General features: G+C 39.8%; 1 protein-coding gene across 1 annotated transcript in view; it reads right to left on the bottom strand.

Annotated features, from left to right (window-relative positions):
• Positions 1 to 2,009: 2,009 nt before the first annotated feature.
• The window catches only part of trap1 (TNF receptor-associated protein 1), a 29,441-nt gene continuing 12,071 nt past the window's right edge, over positions 2,010 to 19,379 (bottom strand). The window contains exons 14-18 of the mRNA XM_079835562.1: positions 19,021 to 19,159; positions 18,725 to 18,810; positions 7,147 to 7,292; positions 2,816 to 2,888; positions 2,010 to 2,731 (exon numbers count right to left, since the gene is read on the bottom strand). Of these exons, the coding sequence (XP_079691688.1) occupies positions 2,630 to 2,731; positions 2,816 to 2,888; positions 7,147 to 7,292; positions 18,725 to 18,810; positions 19,021 to 19,159 (546 nt within the window). The 3' untranslated portion in view covers positions 2,010 to 2,629. The remainder of the gene's footprint in view (positions 2,732 to 2,815; positions 2,889 to 7,146; positions 7,293 to 18,724; positions 18,811 to 19,020; positions 19,160 to 19,379) is intronic.

Raw genomic sequence — 19,379 nt, 5'->3', positions numbered from 1 at the left:
ATGTGCATCCCACAAATCTCCATCAACTGCAAGATGCTATCCTATCAATATGGGCCAACATTTCTAAAGAATGCTTTCAGCACCTTGTTGAATTTAATGCTACGTAGAATTAAGGCAGTTCTGAAGGCGAAAGGGGGTCAAACACAGTATTAGTATGGTGTTCCTAATAATCCTTTAGGTGAGTGTAGGTGCCTGTATGGCTCTTTTAATAAATATCTAATCTAGCTGCTCAAAAAAGTATTGCAGATCATAACTGCTTACTTATTTTTAGGTTTTGCATTTTAATAAATATTTAGACATGATCAAACACTAGATGACTTTAAATGTGAAATTTTAAAACGTAGTAACTTGCCTTGCATCCTAATATTTTTAATGATACTTATATTAAGCACACACAAGTGAATATTAATGAATGCGAGCACAATGCACATATAATAAAACTAAACATTTCATATTTGACAGCTGCTGCTTTAAGTCAGAAATGTTAAACAAATGACAAAAATATTCACTCAAATTAATAAATTTTTTATTTGAAATAGGCCTATGCAATGTCATTGTTAATATTTCTTGTTTGTTAATTATATTATAAAAGTAATAAATGTGTGCAAATTGTAAATTAATAATTCCATGTATTGCTCTAAGTAAATAAAAAAGCTCAACTTTTTTCAGCCTGTATTGGGCATAAGATAAGTAATGAATGTGTGCATATTGTGAATTAATTGAATAAATTTAGTTACCTAGCTTTCCTGTTAGACTGCAGTAAATTAACATGTTTACAAAAATGATTCATAAAACATATAAATATCAGTTAAACATATGTTTACTTTCTTCACTGACAAAAATAGAAAAACTTTATCAGTCATATCTTCCCACTGACATGGTTTTAAAGCTATTGTTATCTATTTTTTTTTAGCGTTCAGAACATCTTAAAATGCACATATGTAGATCATAGAAATCAAAATTTTCTCGAGGGGCCAAGCCCCCATAACCTTACATTTTGGAGTGATTATAAACCTGCTCACATTGTATGATTAAGGGAAGTACAATATGGTCATGCAGAATAAGTCATTCGTATTTGCTTTATAAGTATAAGTAATAATAAACAGCCAATATCCTAATATGCTTACTAATAAGCAACTAGTTAATAGTGAGAATCGGACCCAAACTAAAGTTTTTTTTTTCTTTCCATACCCTCACTGGGGGCTGAGCCCCCCTAAAATGAAAATCCTATCGCCAAGAAACGTTTAAAATAGTGCTAAGGCAAACTTATTTTTCCTTTATGTACAGTAGGCTATATGAATTAATACTGAATCAAGATCGATATTTGCGCCAATCCCCCAACCCCCTCAAAAAAATCTCACTCAAACCTGAACTTAACAGTTGGCAGCCCTGCGTAAACATGAGCAACATTGAGGGCAGTCGCGTCGCAAAAAGCTGCTTTTAAAGCCTTTGAGACGCCGTTTGGAGCTGTTAAACATTTAAAACGCGTCTGGAGACCTAGCGTTCTTCATATTTCCTCAGTTGCTTCTCACAGGTTTTAAACGCGAGAACGCCTTCCGTCGGAACGGTTCTAGCACGTAATATTACAAGGAAAAGCCTTTTTATATCTAATCCATGTAAACAGTGGTTTATAAAAGCAATCGGTTAAGTTGTGACATGCTCCATTTAAAGCTGAAACAGAATTTTGTTCAATATTTAAGTATTATACATGCAGTATTTACGAGCTCAAATTAATTGAACGATTGCATGGAATATTAATGCCACAGGGGCATTTAAAAAGTGATGGCACTGTGTTTAAAAGCGTCCTAAAATGCACTTTTATATACTGTGATGTTAAATACTCGTGGGTTAAATACAGCCTGTTATATATATAATGATATTTTTTCTCAAATCTGCATGATCTACTGTACATGCGTGACTAAACTGGCCGATCCCAGGCAGTCATAGATCCCAGTACACGATCATCACTGCGCCTCCTGGCGTCTGAATGATGCAACTGCAGAGCCCTTGTGGCGAGAGTCACCATTTCGGAGAGCGCTGCATTTCTTTATTTATTTCAGAGTTGGATATGCTCGCGTTTGTGCGAGATGGATTTTTACAAAAAATTTGGGGGGGTTGAGCACAGTTTATGACTTATGCAATTTCTCAAGACATGAAGTCAGGCATTATCATCCAGAGAAATGTTCTAGTACAGTCTGGTAAATGTTACAGTTATGAAAGTACATTTAAGACATTTCATGTCCTTGATTTATTTCATATTGCCATAACTCTAAGCACAGTTTACACATGGAAAAGCTGTTAATGCACAGAACCAATTTTAGAGCAAAAAAGTACAAGAAACAAGACAATGTTCCACTGGTATCTTCATCTTGCATGGTAACCGCATCTCTCGCAGTCACAAACTTCTTGAATTGTTGTCCAATCAGACGATCGTTGGCTGGACAGTCAAATCTTATCAGTCTCTCACCTAAACGACAATGTCACACCTACACAAAAATATCCCCAAGTCTTCATATAAACAACGTTTGCTTGTGGTTAGTGTGTGATCATGAGTTCAAGGGGACGTCAGCTTTGTGCATCAATGCACGGCTCTAATAATGGCAAAACAAGTCCGTCAGGCTGAACACCGTCAGTGTTTCTCCAGGGCTTGAGTGAGAAGCTGATTCAGCCGGGAGATCATCGGACGAGGGTCTTCGTTCAGGCCAGCGGTGATCATGGCGTTGTCGTAAATCTGGTACGTGAGAAAATAAATCATTATAAATAGTAGAATTGAGGTGAGAGAGCGCCTGTGTCCATGTGGGAAAACTTCCCTTACCTGTTCAAGGAGAAGCTGCGCCAGCTCGGGGTTTGAGTCCTTCAGTGCATGAAGCTTCTTGATCAGATCATGTCTGCAAACAATCGCTTCACATTAGACAAACGGCAGCATTTCTGTTTATGATGCAGGTACAATATACTTCACTTTAGTTGTCAAAATCCGAAACACACTGCAAAATTGTTTTCTTAGTATTTTTGTCTTTTCCTAAAATCTAAAATCAAGATGCATTAACATAAGCAGCAAAATTAAGGCTTGTTTTCTGAACAAAATCATTCATTGAGCAAGTTTATTCTTAAAGTGCCCCTATGTTTTTCGAATATTCCCTTTCATGCAGTGTGTAATACAGACGTAAACGCTCTGCAGAGTTGTAAAGTCTAAAGCGCACAATAAAGAAAGTTGTTTCCCAAAAGAGAGAATCAACTCTGATACGAGTCTGAATCTCACTGGTGTGACTGTTCTGTGTCACTTGAAAAGACATTTGCTAGTGTTGTAGTACTCGAGACCGGTCTTGGTCTCTTTGATGGTCTTGTCTCGGTCTCGACTGCATTTCTCCTCGGCCTTGTCTTGGTCTCGGACTTAGTAGACTCGGGATTTTATCTCAAGACCACAACTGCAAGGATATCACCCAATTGCTGGTGCATTGTCCGATTTAACATCATTAATGTGATTTGATGTAAAACTTACAGCTTAAAATGCAATCAATTACTTCTTATTTTGTTACTGTGCTGCCGGGTTCAAAATCAATGCAGCATTGTCTCAAAAATATGCAAAAATTAATATAAATTCCCACACAATTCTGAGATTTAGTTTTTTTTATATAACATAGAATATAATTAAGCAATATCGCAATAGCAAGAGAGCTGTATTCTTGAATATATAAGCGTGATTGCAAATGATATTGATTTATACAAACGTTCTATAAACAAGAAGTTAATATTAAATGACATTTTAAACTGTGTCTTTGCTAATTCGGCAACGTTTTGTTATTAAATGAATCGGTTGCTTTGAACAAATAGGTTGAATAAAGGATTCTGTGACGGTTAAATATTGTTAATGTTTTAATGTTAAATGAATCTGAACATTATTTATGCAGGTGTAATCGTACCAATTCAGATGCAATTTCTGTGCCATGAATTTTATTGGTAGTGATTTGATTGGTAACAGCGCTATAGTGTCTTACTAATCTAATTGTATTTAATTATTCAATATAAGTCATTTCTCAGACACTAGATATGGACCTTTTAGATGAATTTAAGGAGTGCTGGTCTGGTCTTGGTCTTGACTCGCTCTCGCCCTGTCTTGGTCTTGGTCTTGTTTTGGTCTCAACACCTCAAAGTCTTGGTCTCAGTTTAGGTGGTCTTGACTACAACACTAACATTTGCATTATGCCCGCCTATGTTGTACAATTCCTGATGGACAAAATCAAGCCTATCCTACATTTTTACATCTATTGTGACATACACCGATCAGGCATATTCCTAATACTGTGTTGGTCGCCCTTTTGCAGCCAAAACAGCCCTGACCCGTCGAGGCATGGACTCCACTAGACCCCTGAAGGTGTGCTGTGGTATCCGGCACCAAGATGTTAGCAGCAAATCCTTTAAGTCCTGCAAGTTTTGAGGTGGGGGCTCCATGGATCAGACTTGTTTGTTCAGCACATCCCACAGATGCTCGATTGGATAATGCCCGCCTATGTTGTCCGTCTACAAACAAAACGCTGACCTGTAGGTATGAATAATTATTGATGTATATATTTTCTACCAGTTGTTCAAAATACGTACTTTTGTGTGTTATACTGTGTATAAGTTTCTGGCTGACTCACGTTATTACCGTCTTACTGAAATACTTCTGCTCATCAGCTGTGGGACACTGTTACCTAAAACTGTGTCTGTTAATGCAGATTGTCTGTCGCTCTTACTACTTTGAGTAAAGAAAGTATGGAGCAAGATTTGTTTTACAAACGTTTGTCAGTCATTCACATCAGTGCTGGGTTATAAATACAGTTTCCGCATGTGCAATGCCAAAAAACGTAGGAATACAAGCATTGGTTTGTTGATGGACGTACTCTTGTTAACCGTTAAAGACCTAGAACATTTTTGGGGCGCCTGACTTGCCTCTACTTTTCTTTGTTTTTCTCACCCATTCTAGCAGTTAGCATCATATATATCATTTTAAACAGGAGAACATGGAAGTTTCCATTTTACATTTATTACAAATGACCCTAACCCTATTTTACATTTATTTAGTCTGAGAATGGATTATATTAATAGAATTTTAAGATTTTTTTTTGTGGTGTTTTTACTGTGAACTCAAACAGAACTTCATGAAGTTTGGATTTTTTCCTTTAGGAAGTTAGACTTGGTTGTTTTAGACTTCCAGATGAAATTTTGTCTACATGTAACAATCCCTCAGCAAGTTATAACCATTTATTATAATATTATTCTTGCCGTTTTTGAGTGAAAACGGGTGCATTTCATTTACTGACAATGTAGATGTGTCCAAAAAAAGTTCATGGATTAAAGGAAATAGAAAGATTGTCTCTGAATAATCAATCGCGAGAAATGTGACACGTCTGAAAAGCTTTTTACGGTGCATTTTACAGCATACAGATTTGATTAGCGATTTAAAAGTTTTAGAACGATAGTTATTTTTAGCCGCGGGCGGCTGTCTAGGTCTTTAAGGGTTAATGGTGATGGTGAGGAATTACAACTGCAACCTCAAAATGAGTAGGGCATCCCTGAGAAACGTCCTGCTCAAGTCGTCCTTGCGATGGAGGTTCGGGTTGAATAACTAGCTCTTCCAATGTTTCATCTTCAGATTGATATGGTAAAATCGACGTCTTTGTTACCGTCTTTACAGTGTGTATAATCGCTGAGCTTTAGGAAGCCTCCAGAGCTGAAGTTGTGGTAATGTGAGTTTAGCTTAGACCAATCACAACAGACTGGGCCATCTGACCAATCAGAGCAGAGTAGCTCGCGGAAAGGAGGGATTTAGAGAGACTGATTCATCCATCGAGTCGTTTGAGAATCACTGAACATTGTGATGATGTGCAATGTATATTATGAGAAAATTAAAGGTGTTTTTTGGCATCTGATGCATGGAAACCTGTTATAGGAAACCTCAAAAACTAAACCAAGAGCCTTTAAAATAGCATAACAGGGGCACTTTAAAATAAAAACAAACTTAAAAAGAAGTGGGTTCAGAAATATAAAGTTAAAGGGTTAGTTCACCCAAAAATGAAAATTCTGTCATTAATTACTTACCCTCATGTCGTTCGACACCCGTCAGACCTCCGTTCATCTTCAGAACACAAATGAAGATATTTTAGTTGAAATCTGATGGCTCTGAAAGGCCTCCATTGGCTCAATGGCACGGTTCACTCTCAAGACCCTTAAAAGGCACTAAAGACGTCGTTACAAAGTCCATCTCACTACAGTGGTTCTACAATAACTTTATGAATCGGCGACAATAGTTTTTGTGCGCAAAAAACCCTAAATAACGACTTACATAGTGATGACCGATTTCAAAACACGGCCTCATGAAGCTTCGAAGCGTTATGAATCAGTGAGCCTAATGATGATTCGGATCGCGTCTCAAACCGCTGAAATTTGGTGATTCAAACTGCTGAATCGACTCACTGATTCATAACGCTTCGAAGCTTCATGAGGCCGTGTTTTGAAATCGTCATCACTATATAAGTCGTTATTTAGGGTTTTTTTGCGCACAAAAACTATTGTCGCCGATTCATAGTTATTGTAGAGCCACTGTAGTGAGATGGACTTTGTAACGACGTCTTTAGTACCTTTTAAGGGTCTTGAGAGTGAACCGTGCCATTGAGCCAATGGAGGCCTTTCAGAGCCATCAGATTTCAACTAAAATATCTTCATTTGTGTTCTGAAGATGAACGGAGGTCTGACGGGTGTCGAACGACATGAGGGTAAGTAATTAATGACAGAATTTTCATTTTTGGGTGAACTAACCCTTTAATTCAAAGGGGAAACCAGATTTCACCACTAGCATATTTTCCTTGTTTTAAAAGTGAATTTTGATACATTTTACAGATTTAATATCTGTAGTCATTTTGCTCCTCAAGTAAATGCATCTTGTTTGAAGAATGTTTAGATATTTGTAGGAAAAGAATCCTGAATAAGAAAACCCTTCCGCAGACGGACGTTGCTTATCTGCCATACTATTTTGAATAATAAAGCCTCTTGAATACACGTCCACAATACATTTTCTTAATCTTTAGAAATTCCTAGGGATGTTTTTGTCCTAACTGTCAGATGATTTATTTGTGCTAGGCTGGAGTGTTAGAGTTAGCTGTCGGGTACCCAGCGTTGATCTCCAGCGTGGGCTGCAGGATCTGTGCTCTCTCCTCTGAGCTGCGGGCGAGCTGCTGCGTGCGCAGGAAGTGTCGAGCGGCGCCCATCTCCAGCACTGTGATCATGGCAGGGTGTGTGTCCAGACGCGGCGTCACCTACGGATGCAAAGGTAAATGAGTGGAAATAAATCACAGATGTCAGGTCTCCATGCATTGGAAAGAAAAAAAGTGTGTGAATGAGGAAAATGATTTGCCCGACATGCATGTTAATTTAGAGTATTTAAAGGACAACGATCCGATCAATTCCTGATGGACAAAATCAAGCCTGTCCTACATTTTTGCATCTATTGTGACATACACCGATCAGGCATAATCCTAATATTGTGTTGGTCGCCCTTTTGCTGCCAAAACAGTCCTGACCCATCGAGGCATGGACTCCACTAGACCCCTGAAGGTGTGCTGTGGTATCTGGCACCAAGGTGTTGTGAGATGATGCCTCCATGGATCGGACTTGTTTGTTCAGCACATCCCAGATGCTCGATTGGATTGAGATCTGGGGAATTTGGAGGCCAAGTCAACACCTCAAACTCGTTGTGCTCTTCAAACCATTCCTGAAGCATTTCTGCTTTGTGGCGGCGCATTATCCTGCTGAAAGAGCCACAGCCACCAGGAAATACAGTTTCCATGAAAGGCTGTAAATCGTCTCAACAATGCTTAGGTAGGCGGTACGTGTCAAAGTAACATCCACATGGATGGAGGACCCAAGGTTTCCCAGCAGAACATTGCCCAAAGCATCACTGCCTCCGCCGGCTTGCCTTCTTCCCATAGTGCACCTGTGCCATGTGTTCCCCGGGTAAGCGACGCAAACGCACCCGGCCATCCACGTGATGTAAAAAAAAAGACCTTTTTCCACTGCTCCAAGGTCCAGATCTAACGCTCATGTGCCCATTTGTAGGCGCTTTTGACGATGGAAAGTGGTCATCATAGGCTTTCTGATTGGTCTGCGCTACTGTGGCTTCATCCCATAACCAGCATTACAATGTTGTGTGACTTGAGCTCCAGTAGCTCGTCTGTTTGATCGGACCACACGGGCCAGCCTTCGCTCCCCACGTGAATCAATGAGCCTTGGCCGCCCATGACCCTGTCGCCGGTTCTCCACTGTTCTTCCTTGGAGCACTTTTGATAGAGACTGACCAATGCAGACCGGGAACATCCCACAAGAGCTGCAGTTTTGGAGATGCTCTGATCCAGTCGTCCAGCCATCACAATTTGGCCCTTGTCAAACTCTCTCAAATCCTTACGCTTGCCCATTTTTCCTGCTTCTAACACATCAACTTTGAGGACAATTTTCACTTGCTGCTTAATATATCCCACCCACTAACAGGAGCCGTGATGAAGAGATAATCAGTGTTATTCACTTCACCGGTCATAATGTGACAATCACCAGAGCTAGTCCGAAAAAGACTACACTCTAAAAAAAAAAAGGTTCTATATTGCACCAAAAATGGTTCTTGGCTCGTAATCATAGGGGAACCTTTTTTAGTGCTATATAGCACCAATTTTGGTGCTTCAGTGGTTCTTCAGCGGTTCTTCAGAGGTTCTTTGACTAAGGTGCTATATAGCACCTCTGAAGAACCGCTGAAGAACCACTGAAGCACCAAAATTGGTGCTATATAGCACTAAAAAAGGTTCCCCTATGATTACGAGCCTTTTTTTTTAGAGTGTACAGGAGTGCAAAAACGAATCTCTGCACAAGTTTTATTTTTCATTATTCTATTTATTTTGTACTTTTATAACACAAGAGATGCTTTTATGTTTTGTAGCTGATTGTGATCAAATAAGTAATTTTTTGTAGAGTTGATAGAATGCACTCTTGCATAGCTCATTTGCTCAGTGCTTCATTCACTAAAGGAGGCTGTACTGTACACACTACCTCAGGGGGACTAAATGCCACTGGGTGGAACAAACTGTAATTTACACTAGTGTCTATTCAAAATAAATCAATAGAAACCTAGCATTCCTGAACAATATGCATTATCTGCTGAAAGAGGCCACTTCCACCAGGGAACACCATTGTCATGAAGGGGTGCACCTGGTCTGCAACAATACTTAGGTAAGTGGCATGTGTCAAATGGCTGGAGCCAGGGATTCCCAGCAGAACAACCCTGGTCCTCGCGGGCCACTGTCCTGCACAGTTTAGCTCCAACCCTACTCAAACACACCTGAGCCAGCTAATTAAGCTGTTCAGGATCACTAGAAAGCTACAGGCAGGTGAGTTTGATCAAGGTTGGAGCTAAACTCGGCAGGACAGTTGAGAACCCCTGGTCTAGAGCATCACACTGCCTCCGCCGGCTTGACATCGTCCCACAGTGCATCCTGGTGCCATCGCTTCTCCAGGTAAACGCCACATGCGTACACGGTCGTCCACGTGATGTAAAAGAAAACTGGACTCATCAGACCAGGCGACCTTCTTCCACTGCTCATGTACCCATTGTAGGCACTTTTGACGGTGGAAATGGGTTATCATAGGCACTGTGATTGGTCTGCACTACTGTGGCTTCCTCCTAGCCTGACAAGCCTGACCCGATGTTGGGCTTGGAAACTCACCATTGGCAGGGCTCAATCCATGGGGTGGGATAAACGGTCGTCTTTCAAATTCCCTCTGCACGCAATAGGATAGCGCTACAACCAGCCAGAGCAGCGGAGAAGGTGACGCTGAGCTAGTTGATATATTAAACTTTCGCCGTATCCGTTCGGCAAAACTCTGAACACATCTTCCTTTCTTAAGAATGACTTCAGTGCCGTTCTTTCTCAAAGAAAAGCTTAACTCCAAGTCTTCCAGAGTCGCGGCCAAAGCCGGTTCGAAAGGCCGCTGTTCGCCAGCTTCTTAGTTCACGAATAGCACGCGGAACCGGCGCAACTCTGCCGTCATTATGTTAAACCCACCCACCGACTCTATACACGATGTAATTGGCCTGACCAGAGTTTGGTTTTTCCAGCTCGCAAGCCAACGGAGAGTTGCTAGACGACCCTGGCTGCAAATTAGAATTGCTAGGGTGCGTCTAGATTTCTAGGCTAGCTTCCTCCCATAACCAGTATTACAATTTTGTGTGACTTGTGCCACAGTAGACCTTGTTTTGGCTTGGACCAGACGAGTTGCCCTTGCACATCGATGAGCCTTTGGCATCCAACACCCTGCTGTCGGTTTGTGGTTTGTCCCTCCTCGGACCACTGTTGGTAAATTCTCACCACTGCTGACCGACCAGGATCAACCAAGCCTACAGCACTCCTCTCAGAAACTGAAGCCTCTGCGCATCGATCGCCCCCCCGGTGGTTGGTCCCAGTATAGCTCCTAAACCCCACCTCTCCATGTATTACAATGGACTCGAGACACACTAAACAATTAAATTCCACTTCAAATAATTGTTTCCTAAAGATGGTTTCTGTCATTATAGGTCGTTTTTATCATGATGATTTCATTTCAAGTGTTCGATTTTTAAATAAGTTTAGTTTTAGTTTGTTATTTGATGCTATAAAAGGGGGGGTGTGACGTCATGATTGACAGCTGAGATTGACAGCTTCTCTGAGTGAAGTTGTCACTGAGGCACTAACAGACTTTTTTGGGAGGAGATTGGAGCTTTAGCTTTCATTTCTATATTTCCATAACTGTTTATTTCACACTGTTGGGGAAAAATTTAATCACAGAAGATTTAATCTTCCAGACCTGTTTTCTCTATTGTGTTTTAAATGAGTCAGATCAAAGAGGCCTCACCTGTGGAAGTCATACATTGTCCCTTTTATCTTTTATTGCTCTTGGAATCTGAGTTCCTGGCTAACATGCTTTGTTAGATGAAGATGAAGGACCATTGTGTTTCTTGCTTTTAATTCAAATGAGATCCAAGACAGGAGGGGGACCATTTGTGTATTGTCTCACCTCTTGCTCAAGGCGAAACCTTCAGTGGGTTTCGCCAGATGTATGGAAAATTACTGAGGGGGTTGTTAAAACATTGAGGGTATAAAAGTTTGTGCTTTCTTTTGTTTTAGCAGTTCACACTCAAGGTAGCCTCGAGCGGCTGCGTTTGACCGTGGCTCTTCCTTGCAAGGAAAATAAATCTTTATAAAGACAATTGGATTATGGTTTGTCTCTTATTAGTGATGTCGACGAATTAATTTTTGCCATTACAGTTGGTGTCAGAAGTTTGGGATTCCTTGGATGTGCCTTCTGGACCCCGAGAGCAGACAGTGACCCGATCATCCTGGACTTAGAGTCACAGCCTTACCCCGAAGAATTGAGGGAGAAGGGCTGACTGCTCTGGGGGTGTCCGGAGGGTCCAGACACTGGAATCAGAGAAAACGAATCCGATGGCAACGGGGCGCTTCTGGTAAGAGACAAACTCTTGAAAAAATTCAGGGGGAATTTTTATTTTATTTTTTAGAATTTGGTTAAATTGAAAATTGAATTGATAGGGATAAACCATAGGGGGAGTCTGACTCTGTGACGAATGCAACGTGGTTGATATGTTTATGGGATAGAAACTGAAATCACGTGGGCGAATTGGAGGACTGAGTTGTGTGCGGTCCGGGGACTGAGTTGTGTGCGGTCCGGGGACTGAGTTGTGTGCAGTCCCGAAAAGGGCACTATTGCGAGTGTCCGCCCGGCTGATCTTGGGTGAAGAGATCAGATCTGTACGGAGACGTCCAACAGATTAATAGCGCGCGCGCGAAAAAGCCACAGAATCAGACTGCCAATATGGGGAAATCCAAAGCAAGCTAGCTGAATATGAGACACCGGTATTTTATCAAATGAGAAAATTATATGGCCAGAAATGCATGCAACGTATACGAAGTTCATTAAATGTCATGATTTGAGTGTCACCGCTGAGTGACCGGACTGGGACTGTGAAAGAGTCAGTTGAAGGAAAAGGAAAAATCGATGGGCTGTTGTGAGAACGCGTGTGAGAACTGTGAGCAGACACCGAAATGCTGGGTGTGAGAGGCATTGACTGTGGAGAAATGAAACGGAGAAATTAAAATGCCACAGCTGTTTAAAGATCGCTGGTGAGTATGAACTTTGACTAAATTTTAGCTAACAATTTGAGTGATATGATCAGTAATTTGATTAGTCGGTATAAAGATTGTAAGATGAACAAGAGCAAATGCTGTAAGCAGCTCCGCTCTGAAACCCTGACTTCAAAGAAATTTGCTGGACTGATGAAGATAATGGGAAGAAATGTTTTTATTGTAATTGGAAGTTAACTAGCTACAAACAAAGAGAGAACAAGAGAATTCAAATGTGTAGATGTTTGTGCGTATTCATTAATTTATAAAATGGGGGAGGTGCCATAACCGAAGGGAGATATACAATTTGAGTAACTAAAAATAATGTTGGTGAAAAAAGCAGATAAACTTTGATAAAGCACCATAAATTGCAAGCCATTGTCTGTTTTATTGGACCTCGAGCGAGCTCTGTTCTCAAACAGACTGCCACTTTTGGAGCACACAGGTTGCTGAACGTTGCTCCATAAGCTAAAGATGAGAGTGTTTTAATTGTGGTCAGCTGGGCCATTGATTTTGCACATAACTGTGTCTGAACACCCATAAGGTGTAAAAAGTGTGGCAAATCAGGCCACCAGACTAAATTCTGTAAATGAAATCAGTAAAAAAAAAAAAAAAAAAAAAAAAAAAGAATAAAACAGAGATTTGCACTAAGAAAATGAGAAAATAATAAGCTTGATAAATTCTTTAGTGATTATTTTTGAAGGAAGGATTTGAGATAATTTTAATATGAGGTTAAAATTAAAGTTAAAGATGATAAAACATGTTGTAAAAGATATATAAAATATATAAATCCTGATTAACCGAGTTAAATGAAAAAGATATAATAAATATGTTCTTGCTCTTCTCACCTTTGCAAAACTGTGATAATGATGATTTGACTGAATATTGGGTTGTTGAAATAACTATAGGTGTTAAAATGTTGAAAACCCTAGAAATTGATGTTTTGGTTTCAAAAGATAAGATTGTGCTGATCTGAAATAAACCATTTGTAATCTCAATCCGGCCACCACGTGGCCTAATTTGAGTAACAGAGACTCAATCTGAGTGAAAATTATAGCTTCTGAATTTATTTTGGGGGCAAAAGACAAATATAAAGTTATGATCACTTGAAAATGTGATTTCTGTCTAAGGATAGAGTTAAAAGGAAAATGTCTTATATTTATTTGAAAACAAAGCCAGATCTTACGCTGAGCTAGTGTGAGGAGTGAAAGGTTTATGAAAATGCAGTGTAGCAACCCTGAAGGCCTCAGAGTCTCTCTCTCATCCCAGACCAGCTCAAAGCTGATATCTGAGCCTGTGCCACAGATGATAGAAGATATTGATGAGTAAAAGCACAGGGCATTATGTGAACACAATAGACAGTTATTTGTTAAGATATAAAAAAGGTGCCATCAAGAGGGCAATAAGACGGAAATTGAACTGAAATTTTGATTAATGTATGATATGACCAGTAACTTCTGTCTACTCTTAGCCTTCACCATGTACAGAACTGATGGCCTTAGTCACAGATGTAGCAGAACATTAAATGGAATGGAGAGTTGTTTTGGCTAAATTCACTGAGTGTAATCCACGCACTGTTAGGTTGCGTCTTTGAAGAAGTATGATGGATTTTAGTGATTAAGTTGTGTTATAATTAACCTGTCTCCATGTTTTTGCTAATTTGAAAGCAGACCAGATGGCTCTGATGACTCTTGAATGCACTTTCCGAAAGGCTCTAGAAAATATCGGATCCTGTTTAGGGTCAAAGATCTCAAAGCGATGACGAGGTTGAGCACGATGTGGTTGTTCCCGATGACGGGTAAGACTTCCTACGGCCTGACAGGATAGCAACCCAAGCCAGGGGAATCACGATAAGTCGCCTTGGACCCCCTACCAAAAAAAAAAAAAAAAAAAAAAAAAAAAAAAAAAAAAAAACGGAGGAGGGGGTTTTATGTGAGGTGTGTATGAGAGGTGAGGCAGATGTCTGTGAGGCCAGCAGCATCTCTGTTGGGGGGGGGAAGCTGTGTTTCGTAAGGGCCAAGGTCAAGACTAGACACAGCAGCCCCTGCCCTAATATTGGCCCCTCTATACCGCTCACCAAATACCGCATAAATTGAGAGCCAGGAAACACCCTGAAGGAAAAGAGCTATGAATGAGATCGGCATCCAAGAGCCAGCTGAGACCATGCTGTGATTGTGATTGATAACTTTGTGGAGCAGAACAAAATTTATTTGGATTAGTAAAACTGTATGATATTGAACTAATATGTCTCTATCATAGTCTTAATCCTGCAGGTCATTAGGATGGCAGAGGATAATTTGGAGACATGGTGATGGCTTTAAGATGAGGATGGCTTTTGAAGTTTAAAGAGAAGGTCTGAATAACAAAGAAATCTAAACTAAAGATAACTTGAAACAATAAGTTACACTATGAAATTTCTAAACTTTGTGAAGGATTAATGATTTAAGGGTTAATGAATTTAACATTATAGTTAAAGTCTTAGAAGACTGTTGAAAAGATTATCTGGGTGAGAGAGAGAGAGAGAGGCTGGAAACAGGGATTGTACTATATCTGTTATTGCTCAGTTAAAGCTGAGACTACACAAAAACAATGATATCAGAACAAAACAACCCAGCTGACTTTTCTAAAAATAAACAACTAATGAACGAACATATTTGAAACTGGTTAAGAGACCATGTAAAAGCACATCTTGAGAATGAGCAGTTCATATTTATGTGTCATGATTGAGTGTAGTGTGTCAGTAACCTCTGGAATTAGTGTCTTTATCATTACAGATGAGTTAAGTTAAACAAAACAAAAAAAACTTTAGAGGAAGTTGATTATTCTGAGTGAATCTGATGAAAAGATGATCAGAACATGGGACGAGCTTTAAGTGGATTGGACATCCAGCTCTGTCTGTCACTAGTAATTATGACCAAATTTGTCATGGATGAAGACTATTTTAATTTATCTTTGGATTAATTAAGAGACAAAGTGACAATTTAACCGAAGTCACTATCCAAATGATCTAGAGACTCCCTCATATTTATGAAAGGCCGGAGGGCGAACCAAAAAGATAACTTCTTAAAGAATATCTAGATAACTTCTAGACATATTTTGATTCATACAGGAAACAAAAAAAATAAATAGAAAATAAAAATAAAAAATTAGGATTTCTGACAGGGATTGTGAACAATCAAAGTCAAATTAGGACAAAATGGATATTGAAATATGAATGCTTTTTAAAATAGAGACTGGTTTTAACCAGCGTTAAAGAAATTGATGTGGCAAGTTTGATGATAAGAATCACTGCCAAATTACATGATATAAGAGGAGTTTTAATGGACAGGGCATGGAGAAAAGGGTACTTTAAAAGAAATCCTAATTGATTAATTAATTAATTTTGTTTATTGATAACAGGAGCTGAAAAGATTTTGATAAAGAATTGGGTATTGAGTATGATTAAGTATGATGTCACGAGATTAAGATGAGTGAACGAGCTGATTGAACGTAATACGAATTGATAATTTTGTCATTTTGATGAAGTATATTTAACATTAACAAATTTAGATTTATATTTGTTAATGGTTAAATATGAGGTGGGCTATGATGAGTGAAAATGGTTCTGTTGGAAATAGTAAGTAGGGTAGTTTGTGAAGAATTGTGTTGAAATGACTGACTGAAGGAAGGTTGATAAGAATGTGATGCACAGTGAGAAACTGTGGGCAAAGCACAAAATGTAAACTGAAGGATGTTTTATGTAGAGATTTAAAGCGCTAAGATGGATTATTATCTATCTTACTTATTTGTATTGTTTAGTTTGAGTTTGAGTGAATGCCAAAAAGGCCTGTTATGATTTTGATTAATCAAAAGAACCACTGATTGTTTGTTTTTCATATATGTTTTCTAAAGTGTTTAGTCTCTGAGGAGTGACTGTGGGTCTGACCTAGGGATGTGTGTGTCGTCAAACGGTTGATAGCAGAAAGTTGGAATGTTTGGATTTTGGAGAGCAGTGACAGTGATTACTGACTTAGCCCGGCTTACAGAGATGAAATACGGATTTGTCTTTCATTTTATTGGATATTTTCAGTATATTTATGGGAAACTTTCAAGTTAAGACTTAAATGCGCAGCGTAACTAACAACAAAGAGTTTATTTCAACAGGAAACCGTGAGAGCAGATGCGGCTGCGAAGGCCGCGGCAGCACAGCAGTCAAAGGAACCAGAATGTATTTTATTATCTGAAACTAACAAAAATGGTTTGATTTCCTTTCAGAGTATGCAGGCATTTGCCACAGCAGCGGAGAAGCACCTGTGGAGACGTGGCTGGAAACTTATGAATGATGTGTGAATGTGCAAAATGGCGTCTAGACAAGAAGTGATGGCAAGCCTTGTTTACCCCAACAATATTTTCAATGATTATGATAAATGGCTGCATGGGCGAGCCTGCAGCCAAAGGGGGAATGGTAATGGTAATGGTACTCAAATGAATGAAGTTTATAAGGGGGTTACAATATTTGCTGAAAATTTCGCATTTTGATGCATATTGAAATACATGAAAACGAGAAAAGGCCTTGAGTAAATCTGAGCCCGTTTGAGACATTTTTTTTTTTTGGAAGACCACCATTCATGGGAATGGAAGGGGGTAAACAATAGCTTGCATCAATAGAATTGTGAATTATTGCAAAGAAATGTCTTCTCTGTTGTCTGGTGTATGTGTGCAGGCGAAAACTGCTCAGGGGAAACCGGCTGAGACTCCCTTGCACAACATCAAGCCAGGAGATCACGTGGTAAAACAGGACCTGAGTACGAAGAGCTGGAAGGTGGAAAGGTGGCTAGGGCCTTTTGTCAGGCTTCTGACGACACTGCCGTCAAAGAAGCGGAGAGAGCGACGTGGGTGCATGCGAGCCATTGCAGAAAGGTCCCAACAGTGATCGGGGAGGAGGAGCCAAGAGGAGAGAGAAGCAGGAGGAAAACGTCTGTGCGGGCAGATATATAAACATCATTTGCCGTTATCATCTCAGGAGCAGAGACACTGGCACAACGTGGTGCTGAGCCAACCAGTTTTCAAGTTAAACCCTATTTCAAGCCTACAGAATCCAGTAGGTGGTGCTTAGAGCTGCAGCGGACATCGAGCAAGGGAAGATTCCAACAAAACATCCAACGTCTGCTCGAAAGAGAACGCAGCGGTACAACCACACAGACATGTTGATTACAAAATTGAGAGTGATGCATGTTCAAGGAGATGTGTTCGTGTGCTCACGAGACTGAAGCTGAACGTGAAAGCAGGGTGTTCTGACTGCAGAGTCAGAATTCACATCAAGAATTCGACCACAGGGAACTGCACAGCGGTGATAGGCGGTATCACAACAGATTTTACCTGTACGTTTAGCAAACCAAGTGACACTTCGCATGCTGTAATTTGGGTTTGTGGTGACAGAAACCATTTCATGCCACAGAAAGACTCGACAGGTTGCTGTTACCCAGCTTTAATGAATGTGATGAGTGACTATTATTACTACTTCTATTTTTATTATATACACATTTAAAATTTTTCTTTTTTGAAAGTTATCAAAGAATGATAAAAGGGGGAAATTGTTGGGGAAAAATTTAATCACAGAAGATTTAATCTTCCAGACCTGTTTTCTCTATTGTGTTTTAAATGAGTCAGATCAAAGAGGCCTCACCTGTGGAAGTCATACATTGTCCCTTTTATCTTTTATTGCTCTTGGAATCTGAGTTCCTGGCTAACATGCTTTGTTAGATGAAGATGAAGGACCATTGTGTTTCTTGCTTTTAATTCAAATGAGATCCAAGACAGGAGGGGGACCATTTGTGTATTGTCTCACCTCTTGCTCAAGGCGAAACCTTCAGTGGGTTTCGCCAGATGTATGGAAAATTACTGAGGGGGTTGTTAAAACATTGAGGGTATAAAAGTTTGTGCTTTCTTTTGTTTTAGCAGTTCACACTCAAGGTAGCCTCGAGCGGCTGCGTTTGACCGTGGCTCTTCCTTGCAAGGAAAATAAATCTTTATAAAGACAATTGGATTATGGTTTGTCTCTTATTAGTGATGTCGACGAATTAATTTTTGCCATTACACACACCATTATAATGAATTGTTCTGCATCTGTGAGAGTGTGGGCGGATTCGGCACCAAGATGTCAGCTCCTTGTGCGGCCTCCGAAAGCTTCAACTCTGGTCAGCGGAAGTCAATGAAGTCGCGTCATCCATATTTTTTTACGATCTATGGGATCAACCCACAAGTCTGGCCGTTTCAGAGATTCTCTTACCCAGTCGCCTTGCCATTACAATTTAGGCTTTTTACAAGTCACTTTCTTTATTCGTGCCCAGTCCAACACATTGATTACGAAAACTGATACCCAGACATTAATATGTGCCTTGATAGGAGATGATCAACGATATTCGATTCACCTGTGACTGCTCATAATGTTTAGCTCAGTGTATATTAAAATTATATCTAAATGTAAATGGCTTTTTATTTGTATGCATGTTTGTGAAAAGTGACTGTTTGTTTTGTGGACATGTGGCTACCTTGATGTTGGTGACTCTCTGTGCGAGCGAGTTCCTCATCCAGGCCATCAGATCTTCTGCCTGCTGATCGGTCAAGCGCTCTGATGCTGCGCGGGACAAACACATCACCAGTGACTCTACAGGTCATGACTGTCTTTTGATTTACTCGTCCAACTTCTTAAATCACATTAAAGTGGTTTGCAAAATGGGGTGAAGAATCATGAACTTATACAATTTATCAAATATATAGTGATCCACAAATGATGAGCAATTCACAAATGTCAATTTGTCATTTATTTCCGGATGTTTTGTCTTACCTGGTTTGCTGTCTTGAAACTTCTCCTCTTTGTAATGGTCTACAACAATGTCAGTCTCGGCTGAGATGAGCTTCTTCCTGTCGAACTCTCTGAGGTGAAGCAGCGTGAGCTCATCAAACTGCTCAAAGCAGAACAAGACCTGCGGGAAGAGCAGATCCTCAAAAACAGGCACGTCCTTTTCTGTTGTTATCGCTACTTCATTTTCCTCATCTCGACGTGACATTGTCTGTATGATTTTAATTCAATTTCATCATGATCTCAACTATATTTTGTCACCTATTAGAAACGTAACTGTAAATGTTTAACCAATATAGCACCATATAAATATCCTATACTAAATATAGAATGATTAACAGAAT

The sequence above is a fragment of the Gobio gobio genome (genome assembly GCF_949357685.1).
Source record: "Gobio gobio genome assembly, chromosome: 1".
NCBI lineage: Eukaryota > Metazoa > Chordata > Actinopteri > Cypriniformes > Gobionidae > Gobio > Gobio gobio.
The sequence above is the reverse complement of the archived record's forward strand: the minus strand, read 5'-3'. Positions and strand labels throughout refer to the sequence as shown.